The following is a 12,996-nucleotide window of genomic DNA, read 5'->3' on the forward strand; positions in this document are numbered from 1 at the left end:
TTGCCATGTTGTGTTGCTATCATGCTGTTGCCATGTTGTGTTGCTATCATGCTGTTGCCATGTTTTGTGTTGCTATCATGCTGTTACCATGTTGTGTTGCTATCATGCTGTTGCCATGTTGTGTTGCTATCATGCTGTTGCCATGTTGTGTTGCTATCATGCTGTTGCCATGTTGTGTTGCTATCATGCTGTTTCCATGTTGTGTTGCTATCATGCTGTTGCCATGTTGTGTTGCTATCATGCTGTTGCCATGTTGTGTTGCTATCATGCTGTTGCCATGTTGTGTTGCTATCATGCTGTTGCCATGTTGTGTTGCTATCATGCTGTTGCCATGTTGTGTTGCTATCATGCTGTTGCCATGTTGTGTTGCTATCATGCTGTTGCCATGTTGTGTTGCTATCATGCTGTTGCCATGTTGTGTTGCTATCATGCTGTTGCCATGTTGTGTTGCTATCATGCTGTTGCCATGTTGTGTTGCTATCATGCTGTTGCCATGTTGTGTTGCTATCATGCTGTTGCCATGTTGCCATGTTTGCTATCATGCTGTTGCCATGTTGTGTTGCTATCATGCTGTTGCCATGTTGTGCTATCATGCTGTTGCCATGTTGCTTGCTATCATGCTGTTGCCATGTTTGTTGCTATCATGCTGTTGCCATGTTGTGTTGCTATCATGCTGTTGCCATGTTGTGTTGCTATCATGCTGTTGCCATGTTGTGTTGCTATCATGCTGTTGCCATGTTGTGTTGCTATCATGTTGTTGTGTTGCTATCATGCTGTTGCCATGTTGTGTTGCTATCATGCTGTTGCCATGTTGTGTTGCTATCATGCTGTTGCCATGTTGTGTTGCTATCATGCTGTTGCCATGTTGTGTTGCTATCATGCTGTTGCCATGTTGTGTTGCTATCATGCTGTTGCCATGTTGTGTTGCTATCATGTTGTTTGCCATGTTTGTGTTGCTATCATGCTGTTGCCATGTTGTGTTGCTATCATGCTGTTGCCATGTTGTGTTGCTATCATGCTGTTGCCATGTTGTGTTGCTATCATGCTGTTGCCATGTTGTGTTGCTATCATGCTGTTGCCATGTTGTGTTGCTATCATGCTGTTGCCATGTTGTGTTGCTATCATGCTGTTGCCATGTTGTGTTGCTATCATGCTGTTGCCATGTTGTGTTGCTATCATGCTGTTGCCATGTTTTGTTGCTATCATGCTGTTGCCATGTTTTGTTGCTATCATGCTGTTGCCATGTTGTGTTGCTATCATGCTGTTGCCATGTTGTGTTGCTATCATGCTGTTGCCATGTTGTGTTGCTATCATGCTGTTGCCATGTTGTGTTGCTATCATGCTGTTTCCATGTTGTGTTGCTATCATGCTGTTGCCATGTTGTGTTGCTATCATGCTGTTGCCATGTTGTGTTGCTATCATGCTGTTGCCATGTTGTGTTGCTATCATGCTGTTGCCATGTTGTGTTGCTATCATGCTGTTGCCATGTTGTGTTGCTATCATGCTGTTGCCATGTTTTGTTGCTATCATGCTGTTGCCATGTTGTGTTGCTATCATGCTGTTTCCATGTTGTGTTGCTATCATGCTGTTGCCATGTTTTGTTGCTATCATGCTGTTGCTATGTTGTGTTGCTATCATGCTGTTGCCATGTTGTGTTGCTATCATGCTGTTGCCATGTTGTGTTGCTATCATGCTGTTGCCATGTTGTGTTGCTATCATGCTGTTGCCATGTTGTGTTGCTATCATGCTGTTGCCATGTTGTGTTGCTATCATGCTGTTGCCATGTTGTGTTGCTATCATGCTGTTGCCATGTTGTGTTGCTATCATGCTGTTGCCATGTTGTGTTGCTATCATGCTGTTGCCATGTTTTGTTGCTATCATGCTGTTGCCATGTTGTGTTGCTATCATGCTGTTGCCATGTTGTGTTGCTATCATGCTGTTGCCATGTTGTGTTGCTATCATGCTGTTGCCATGTTGTGTTGCTATCATGCTGTTGCCATGTTGTGTTGCTATCATGCTGTTGCCATGTTGTGTTGCTATCATGCTGTTGCCATGTTGTGTTGCTATCATGCTGTTGCCATGTTGTGTTGCTATCATGCTGTTGCCATGTTGTGTTGCTATCATGCTGTTGCCATGTTGTGTTGCTATCATGCTGTTGCCATGTTGTGTTGCTATCATGCTGTTGCCATGTTGTGTTGCTATCATGCTGTTGCCATGTTGTGTTGCTATCATGCTGTTGCCATGTTGTGTTGCTATCATGCTGTTGCCATGTTGTGTTGCTATCATGCTGTTGCCATGTTGTGTTGCTATCATGCTGTTGCCATGTTGTGCTTGCTGTTGCCATCATGCTGTTGCCATGTTGTGTTGCTATCATGCTGTTGCCATGTTGTGTTGCTATCATGCTGTTGCCATGTTGTGTTGCTATCATGCTGTTGCCATGTTGTGTTGCTATCATGCTGTTGCCATGTTGTGTTGCTATCATGCTGTTGCCATGTTGTGTTGCTATCATGCTGTTGCCATGTTGTGTTGCTATCATGCTGTTGCCATGTTGTGTTGCTATCATGCTGTTGCCATGTTGTGTTGCTATCATGCTGTTGCCATGTTGTGTTGCTATCATGCTGTTGCCATGTTGTGTTGCTATCATGCTGTTGCCATGTTGTGTTGCTATCATGCTGTTGCCATGTTGTGTTGCTATCATGCTGTTGCCATGTTTTGTTGCTATCATGCTGTTGCCATGTTTTGTTGCTATCATGCTGTTGCCATGTTGTGTTGCTATCATGCTGTTGCCATGTTGTGTTGCTATCATGCTGTTGCCATGTTGTGTTGCTATCATGCTGTTGCCATGTTTTGTTGCTATCATGCTGTTGCCATGTTGTGTTGCTATCATGCTGTTGCCATGTTGTGTTGCTATCATGCTGTTGCCATGTTTTGTTGCTATCATGCTGTTGCCATGTTTTGTTGCTATCATGCTGTTGCCATGTTTTGTTGCTATCATGCTGTTGCCATGTTTTGTTGCTATCATGCTGTTGCCATGTTTTGTTGCTATCATGCTGTTGCCATGTTGTGTTGCTATCATGCTGTTGCCATGTTGTGTTGCTATCATGCTGTTGCCATGTTGTGTTGCTATCATGCTGTTGCCATGTTTTGTTGCTATCATGCTGTTGCCATGTTTTGTTGCTATCATGCTGTTGCCATGTTGTGTTGCTATCATGCTGTTGCCATGTTGTGTTGCTATCATGCTGTTGCCATGTTGTGTTGCTATCATGCTGTTGCCATGTTGTGTTGCTATCATGCTGTTGCCATGTTGTGTTGCTATCATGCTGTTGCCATGTTGTGTTGCTATCATGCTGTTGCCATGTTTTGTTGTTATCATGCTGTTGCCATGTTGTGTTGCTATCATGCTGTTACCATGTTGTGTTGCTATCACGTTCGAATAACCTGTTTTCGAATAACCTGTTTTCACTTTGTCATTATTGGGTATTGTGTGTAGATTGATGAGGAACGTGTTTTATTTAATCCATTTTAGAACAAGGCTGTGATGTAACAAAATGTGGAAAAGGGGGTCTGAATACTTCCCGACTGCTCTGTATTAATTAGTTGATCATTACTAACTTAGTAGTATAATTTTCTAGTTGGGTGAATTGGTGTCTGATAAGTTTGTATGACATAAATTATAAGCAAATTAGTTACTGTAATGATTTTATAATCAACCACTTCTCCGGATCTCTTCAATGGTGCCTCCTGCTGGCCCTCCAACACCAATTCCAGCAGCTTGTGGTCTCCCATCCAGAACCAAACCTGCTTAGCTTCATAAGCAAGCCAGCAGTGGGATGCAGGGGGGGTATGAGAGCTCTCCTGAACACAGTTTTCCTACGACTATTGAGTGATCTCTCTCTCTCGTCCAGGATATTACATTTTAGACATCAAAACATGTCAAGATGTCTGTCATAATGATCGATGCAATTGTCACATCTTTGAGAAGGGTTTTGTCAGTCCAAACACAAAATACCAATTTGAGCAAGGAGCATTGAGGCCTTTACCAGAATCCGTGACTCAGCATTTCTGAGAATAGACCGTACTCGTCTGCAACGGGGAACATCTCTCTCTCTCTCTCTCTCTCTCTCTCTCTCTCTCTCTCTCTCTCTCTCTCTCTCTCTCTCTCTCTCTCTCTCTCTCTCTCTCTCTCTCTCTCTCTCTCTCTCTCTCTCTCTCTCTCTCTCTCTCTCTCTCAAGAAAAACAGAAGCTGGAAAAAAATACAAAATAACCAAAGTACAGTCATCCTCTTCTTATTGAGGCATGGGGAGATAGGAGGATAAGGGGGTGGAGGAAAGGAAATTATATTCATCTCCTATCCCAGACACAGACAGAGTATCCACCAGTGAATAGGATCAGAGACAGGCTTCTCCTGCTGCTAAAGGCCCTGTTGAATAGGATCAGAGACAGGCTTCTCCTGCTGCTAAAGGCCCTGTTGAATAGGATCAGAGACAGGCTTCTCCTGCTGCTAAATGCCCTGTTGAATAGGATCAGAGACAGGCTTCTCCTGCGGTTAAATGCCCTGTTGAATAGGATCAGAGACAGGCTTCTCCTGCGGTTAAATGCCCTGTTGAATAGGATCAGAGACAGGCTTCTCCTGCTGCTAAAGGCCCTGTTGAATAGGATCAGAGACAGGCTTCTCCTGCTGCTAAAGGCCCTGTTGAATAGGATCAGAGACAGGCTTCTCCTGCGGCTAAAGGCCCTGTTGAATAGGATCAGAGACAGGCTTCTCCTGCTGCTAAATGCCCTGTTCAATAGGATCAGAGACAGGCTTCTCCTGCGGTTAAATGCCCTGTTGAATAGGATCAGAGACAGGCTTCTCCTGCGGTTAAAGGCCCTGTTGAATAGGATCAGAGACAGGCTTCTCCTGCGGTTAAAGGCCCTGTTGAATAGGATCAGAGACAGGCTTCTCCTGCGGTTAAAGGCCCTGTTGAATAGGATCAGAGACAGGCTTCTCCTGCTGCTAAAGGCCCTGTTGAATAGGATCAGAGACAGGCTTCTCCTGCGGTTAAAGGCCCTGTTGAATAGGATCAGAGACAGGCTTCTCCTGCGGTTAAAGGCCCTGTTGAATAGGATCAGAGACAGGCTTCTCCTGCGGCTAAATGCCCTGTTGAATAGGATCAGAGACAGGCTTCTCCTGCGGTTAAAGGCCCTGTTGAATAGGATCAGAGACAGGCTTCTCCTGCGGCTAAATGCCCTGTTGAATAGGATCAGATACAGGCTTCTCCTGCTGCTAAAGGCCCTGTTGAATAGGATCAGTGACAGGCTTCTCCTGCTGCTAAAGGCCCTGTTGAATAGGATCAGAGACAGGCTTCTCCTGCGGCTAAAGGCCCTGTTGAATAGGATCAGAGACAGGCTTCTCCTGCTGCTAAATGCCCTGTTCAACAGGATCAGAGACAGGCTTCTCCTGCGGTTAAAGGCCCTGTTGAATAGGATCAGAGACAGGCTTCTCCTGCGGCTAAAGGCCCTGTTGAATGACATCTGACGCAGGTTTCTCTCTGAGAATCTTCACTCTAATCCAATCTGACAAAGGCTCTCTCTATTGTGGGTTTGGAAATGAGGAAATTGACTGGAACATGAATGAGAATTGTTTTGCTTACTCTTTAAATCAGTGTGTCTGTTCTGGTAATAAGTTAATTTAAACCCAGGTATAATGTGTTATGATGCAGTTATAATGCATTGTAAGACTTGTTATAAGCATGCATGACCCCCCCCAGGAACATGGCTAAGAAATGTTCAGCTTGTACTAAACCTGTTGCTCCTTAATAATCAGTCTGTTTCGGTAATAGACATCAAGGTATGTATAACGCGTTACGATGCCGTTTTATTGTAAGCCTTGTCATAAGCATGTGACCCCCATTATAATGCCCTATTATTGTAATCTCATCATGATTCTGACAGCTATTTTGAGGTAAACTCCTTCCTTAACTAAATGACCAATGTTCTGGTCCGGTACATTTGTAAAAAAAAAATATATATATATTTTTCTCCATATTATAGAAAACATAATAGCTGTCTGGACCAACTTTTATTTAAAAAAAATTCACACTGAAATATTTAAAATAATACAGATATAGAGATTTAAAAGACGTTGTTTTCCAATTTCCTTTCTCCGACTTCCTATCCATGTGCCCTCGTACAAGATCTGCAGATAATGAGAAATACTAAAATGGAAGTTTAGTATTTTACAAATTCATTTGAAGTGGTTTCTCGCCACTTAAGTACAGTATGAGTCACTGTTGAACGGTTGCCCTCATCACATCCATTGAAGTTATTAGTGTCGGTTTAAAGAAAAGTAAACAATGCATTACAATTTAACAGTAAAGGTTTTTAAACTTATCCTTTAATGTAACATTACCCTCTTCTGTCTTGTTATACCAGGGATCCGCTCCTGGGACGTCAGCCTCAAGTCATGTGACCTGGACCATCAGCTGCAGCTGTTTGTGACGCGTCACTCCGCACAGTTCTCCGCAGAGGTTAGAGGTCAGTCAAACCTGGGTCCTGTGACGTCACACACACACACACACAGGACAACGTTGGACTATAATAGGCCCTTTTTCGAACTAGCCTGGTCCCAGATTCTGTTTGTTCTACCTTGCCAACTCCTATGTTTTTTTGTCACAACAAATAATGACAATGACATAGGAGTTTAGAACCAGACCCAGACTCTTAACACTTAGTGACAAGTATTAATGTCCGAGTAAATAAGATGATGTCTCCCTTATTACTTCAGGTACAGTAGTCTGGTGCAAGGTGAGTTGAGTTACTCTGTAGAGTCCTTCCACCTTCACACACATATGAGATGTTTCTAGCACTACTCAAATGCTTTCACCCATCCAGACTTGTCAGGTGACTAAATCCAATCAGGATTGAGGGGAAGATGTATTTCTTTACTGATAAGTCACAATAATAATATTATTAACGTACTCATGTATCTTTATCAGATAAAAATGAGCTGTTGAACACAATACTAGGATGACCTGGGGTTTGAGACTGTAAGGACAGTAAGGTTTATTTTTAAATAACTATTTAATGATATACACGGCGTGGTCCATAAACATTTTGTATTATGAATCCACATTTTGTTTGTGTTACAGCCTGAATTTAAAATGGATTATTGTAATTCTTCAAGCGCTGTTAAATTGGTTGTTGATCATTGCTAGACAACGATTTTCAGGTCTTTCCATAGATTTTCAAGCAGATTTAAGTCAAAACTCTGCCACTCAGGAACATTCGGCCACTCAGGAACATTCACTGTCTTCTTGGTAACAACTCCACTGTATATTTGTCCTTGTGTTTTAGTTTATTGTCCTGCTGAAAGGTGAATTCATCTTGTCTGTTGGAAAGCTTACTGAACCAGGTTTTCCTCTAGGATTCTGCCTGTGCTTGGCTTCATTCTGTTTATTTTGTATCCTGAAAAACTCCCCAGTCCTTAACGATTACAAGCATACCCATAACATGATCCAGCCACCACTATGCTTGAAGATATGGAGAGTTGTAGTCAACAATGTGTTGTGTTGGATTTGCCCCAAATATCACACTTCATATTCAGGACAAAAATGTAATTGCTTTTGAACACACAGAGTGAGTCCATGCAACTTATTACATTTTTTACTCCAGAACTTATTTAGGCCATAACAAAGGGCTTGAATACTTATTGACTCAAGGCATTTCAGCTTTTCATTTTTTCAAATGAAACTATAGGATACATTGCAACAATGCACTGACAGTAAGTGCTGAGCTATATCGAAGCCAGCAGAAATGACGCAGCATTTTGTCAAGAGTCAGACACATCCAGAGAATGTCCCATCTTATAAAAATGATTATTTTTAGTGGTGTAACATTTATTTTGGACCGTCCCTTCCTGGTTTTTCCATGTGGCTCTAAAAGGTGTCGTCATAAATACACACTGACATTGTGCTACATAAAAGCCCTCTCCTCTATCAGAGACCTTGAGCACTGCTTGTATTGGCAGCTTTGATCTAAAGTCGATATTTTCTTAGCGATCCAGTTTCCGAGGACCATTGCGCTAAAAGGGGAGGGAGGGGTGAACTCATTGATTTCGCCAGGGTTTTTGTCCTCATTAAGAAGAAAAAAAGAAAGATTTGTCGTGGGGTTGTGGTTTGACGTGGGTGTGTTTGATGTTTGTTATATCCTTCCTTGGCAGTTATGGTTATTTGTTCCTCTTCACTCACCGCAGTTGAGTTCTCTCTGTAGTTGATTATCTCTGTAGTTCAGTTATCGCTGTAGCTGGTTATCTCTGTAGTTATCTCTGTAGTTATCTCTGTAGTTATCTCTGTAGTTATCTCTGTAGTTATCTCTGTAGTTATCTCTGTAGTTATCTCTGTAGTTGAGTTCTCTGTAGTAGATTATCTCTGTAGTTGAGTTCTCTGTATCTGAGTTATTTTTGTAGTTGAGCCTTTGTAGTTGAATATCTCTGTAGTTGAGTTCTTTGAAGTTGAATATCTCTGTAGTTGAGTTCTCTGTAGTTGAGTAGCCACTGTACTATCTATGACTGGCTAAAGGAATAATAATAATAATATTTAGGTGGGTTGTTATATTGTTATATATTGTTATATTTGTCTTATTTCACACATCTACAAGTCTGTGTTAATATTCATGTGTGAATTGGAAATGTGTTTTTTGCTTATCCCAATTCTCCATGAAACACCCTCAGAGAGAGTGGGGTCCCAGCCAGTGTCAGTCATTATCACCGGCGATCCTAGAGAAATTAGGGTGAAGTGCCTTGCTCAAGGGCACATCGACAGATTTTTCACCTTGCTGGCTAGGGGATTCGAACTAGCAACATTTATAAAGAACATGTCTGGTTCTTTATTAACATAACGTTGGGGATGATGTATTGTAGCCATGTCTGGTTCTTTATTAACATAATGTTGGGGATGATGTATTGTAGCCATGCCTGGTTCTTTATTAACATAATGTTGGGGATGATGTATTGTAGCCATGTCTGGTTCTTTATTAACATAATGTTGGGGATGATGTATTGTAGCCATGTCTGGTTCTTTATTAACATAATGTTGGGGATGATGTATTGTAGCCATGCCTGGTTCTTTATTAACATAATGTTGGGGATGATGTATTGTAGCCATGCCTGGTTCTTTATTAACATAACGTTGGGGATGATGTATTGTAGCCATGTCTGGTTCTTTATTAACATAATGTTGGGGATGATGTAACCATGTCTGGTTCTTTAACATAACGTTGGGGATGATGTATTGTAGCCATGTCTGGTTCTTTATTAACATAACGTGTGATGTATTGTAGCCATGCCTGGTTCTTTATTAACATAACGTTGGGGATGATGTATTGTAGCCATGTCTGCTTCTTTATTAACATAACGTTGGGGATGATGTATTGTAGCCATGTCTGGTTCTTTATTAACATAATGTTGGGGATGATGTATTGTAGCCATGTCTGGTTCTTTATTAACATAACGTTGGGGATGATGTATTGTAGCCATGTCTGGTTCTTTGTATTAATGTCAACATAACGTTGGGGATGATGTATTGTAGCCATGTCTGGTTCTTTAACATAACGTTGGGGATGATGTATTGTAGCCATGTCTGGTTCTTTAACATAACGTTGGGGATGATGTATTGTAGCCATGTCTGGTTCTTTAACATAACGTTGGGGATGATGTATTGGTTCTTTAGCCATGTCTGGTTCTTTAACATAACGTTGGGGATGATGTATTGTAGCATGTCTGGTTCTTTATTAACATAACGTTGGGGATGATGTATTGTAGCCATGTCTGGTTCTTTAACATAACGTTGGGGATGATGTATTGTAGCCATGTCTGGTTCTTTATTAACATAACGTTGGGGATGATGTATTGTAGCCATGTCTGGTTCTTTAACATAACGTTGGGGATGATGTATTGTAGCCATGTCTGGTTCTTTAACATAATGTTGGGGATGATGTATTGTAGCCATGTCTGCTTCTTTATTAACATAACGTTGGGGATGATGTATTGTAGCCATGTCTGGTTCTTTATTAACATAACGTTGGGGATGATGTATTGTAGCCATGTCTGTTTCTTTAACATAACGTTGGGGATGATGTATTGTAGCCATGTCTGGTCCTTTAACATAACGTTGGGGATGTATTGTAGCCATGTCTGTTTCTTTAACATAACGTTGGGGACGATGTATTGTAGCCATGTCTGGTTCTTTATTAACATAACGTTGGGGATGTATTGTAGCCATGTCTGTTTCTTTATTAACATAACGTTGGGGATGTATTGTAGCCATGTCTGTTTCTTTATTAACATAACGTTGGGGATGTATTGTAGCCATGTCTGTTTCTTTAACATAACGTTGGGGATGATGTATTGTAGCCATGTCTGGTTCTTTATTAACATAACGTTGGGGATGTATTGTAGCCATGTCTGGTTCTTTATTAACATAACGTTGGGGATGTATTGTAGCCATGTCTGTTTCTTTAACATAACGTTGGGGATGATGTATTGTAGCCATGTCTGGTTCTTTATTAACATAACGTTGGGGATGATGTATTGTAGCCATGTCTGGTTCTTTATTAACATAACGTTGGGGATGTATTGTAGCCATGTCTGTTTCTTTAACATAACGTTGGGGATGATGTATTGTAGCCATGTCTGGTTCTTTATTAACATAACGTTGGGGATGATGTATTGTAGCCATGTCTGGTTCTTTAACATAACGTTGGGGATGATGTATTGTAGCCATGTCTGGTCCTTTAACATAACGTTGGGGACGATGTATTGTAGCCATGTCTGGTTCTTTAACATAACGTTGGGGACGATGTATTGTAGCCATGTCTGGTTCTTTATTAACATAACGTTGGGGATGATGTATTGTAGCCATGTCTGGTTCTTTAACATAACGTTGGGGATGATGTATTGTAGCCATGTCTGGTTCTTTAACATAACGTTGGGGATGATGTATTGTAGCCATGTCTGGTTCTTTAACATAACGTTGGGGATGATGTATTGTAGCCATGTCTGGTTCTTTAACATAACGTTGGGGATGATGTATTGTAGCCATGTCTGGTTCTTTAACATAACATTGGGGATGATGTATTGTAGCCATGTCTGGTTCTTTATTAACATAACGTTGGCGATGATGTATTGTAGCCATGTCTGGTTCTTTAACATAACGTTGGGGATGATGTATTGTAGCCATGTCTGGTCCTTTAACATAACGTTGGGGATGATGTATTGTAGCCATGTCTGGTTCTTTAACATAACGTTGGGGATGATGTATTGTAGCCATGTCTGGTTCTTTATTAACATAACGTTGGGGATGATGTATTGTAGCCATGTCTGGTTCTTTATTAACATAACGTTGGGGATGATGTATTGTAGACATGTCTGGTTCTTTATTAACATAACGTTGGGGATGATGTATTGTAGACATGTCTGGTTCTTTATTAACATAATGTTGGGGATGATGTATTGTAGCCATGTCTGGTTCTTTATTAACATAATGTTGGGGACGATGTATTGTAGCCATGTCTGGTTCTTTATTAACATAACATTGGGGACGATGTATTGTAGCCATGTCTGGTTCTTTATTAACATAACGTTGGGGATGATGTATTGTAGCCATGTCTGGTTCTTTAACATAACGTTGGGGACGATGTATTGTAGCCATGTCTGGTTCTTTAACATAACGTTGGGGATGATGTATTGTAGCCATGTCTGGTTCTTTAACATAACGTTGGGGATGATGTATTGTAGCCATGTCTGGTTCTTTAACATAACGTTGGGGATGATGTATTGTAGCCATGTCTGGTTCTTTAACATAACGTTGGGGATGATGTATTGTAGCCATGTCTGGTCCTTTATTAACATAACGTTGGGGATGATGTATTGTAGCCATGTCTGGTTCTTTAACATAACGTTGGGGATGATGTATTGTAGCCATGTCTGGTTCTTTATTAACATAACGTTGGGGATGATGTATTGTAGCCATGTCTGGTTCTTTATTAACATAACGTTGGGGATGATGTATTGTAGACATGTCTGGTTCTTTATTAACATAACGTTGGGGATGATGTATTGTAGCCATGTCTGGTTCTTTATTAACATAACGTTGGGGATGATGTATTGTAGCCATGTCTGGTTCTTTAACATAACGTTGGGGATGATGTATTGTAGCCATGTCTGGTTCTTTAACATAAGGTTGGGGATGATGTATTGTAGCCATGTCTGGTCCTTTAACATAACGTTGGGGACGATGTATTGTAGCCATGTCTGGTCCTTTAACATAACGTTGGGGATGATGTATTGTAGCCATGTCTGGTTCTTTATTAACATAACGTTGGGGATGATGTATTGTAGCCATGTCTGGTTCTTTATTAACATAACGTTGGGGACGATGTATTGTAGCCATGTCTGGTTCTTTATTAACATAACGTTGGGGATGATGTATTGTAGCCATGTCTGGTTCTTTAACATAACGTTGGGGATGATGTATTGTAGCCATGTCTGGTCCTTTAACATAACGTTGGGGACGATGTATTGTAGCCATGTCTGGTCCTTTAACATAACGTTGGGGATGATGTATTGTAGCCATGTCTGGTTCTTTATTAACATAACATTGGGGATGATGTATTGTAGCCATGTCTGGTTCTTTATTAACATAACGTTGGGGATGATGTATTGTAGCCATGTCTGGTTCTTTATTAACATAACGTTGGGGATGATGTATTGTAGCCATGTCTGGTTCTTTATTAACATAACGTTGGGGATGATGTATTGTAGCCATGTCTGGTTCTTTAACATAACGTTGGGGATGATGTATTGTAGCCATGTCTGGTTCTTTAACATAACGTTGGGGATGATGTATTGTAGCCATGTCTGGTCCTTTAACATAACGTTGGGGATGATGTATTGTAGCCATGTCTGGTTCTTTAACATAACGTTATGTATTGTAGCCATGTCTGGTCCTTTAACATAA

General features: G+C 41.0%; 1 protein-coding gene across 5 annotated transcripts in view; it reads left to right on the plus strand.

Moving 5' to 3' along the window:
* LOC124037516 (microtubule-associated protein 1B-like) overlaps positions 1-12,996 on the plus strand; it is a 107,884-nt gene that overhangs the window by 10,089 nt on the left and 84,799 nt on the right. For all 5 annotated transcript variants that reach the window (XM_046352298.1, XM_046352295.1, XM_046352297.1 and 2 more), the window contains exon 2: positions 6,416-6,517. In XM_046352298.1, coding sequence (XP_046208254.1) covers positions 6,416-6,517 — 102 coding nt within the window. The remainder of the gene's footprint in view (positions 1-6,415; positions 6,518-12,996) is intronic.

The sequence above is a fragment of the Oncorhynchus gorbuscha genome, linkage group LG06 (assembly GCF_021184085.1).
Source record: "Oncorhynchus gorbuscha isolate QuinsamMale2020 ecotype Even-year linkage group LG06, OgorEven_v1.0, whole genome shotgun sequence".
Taxonomy (NCBI): domain Eukaryota; kingdom Metazoa; phylum Chordata; class Actinopteri; order Salmoniformes; family Salmonidae; genus Oncorhynchus; species Oncorhynchus gorbuscha.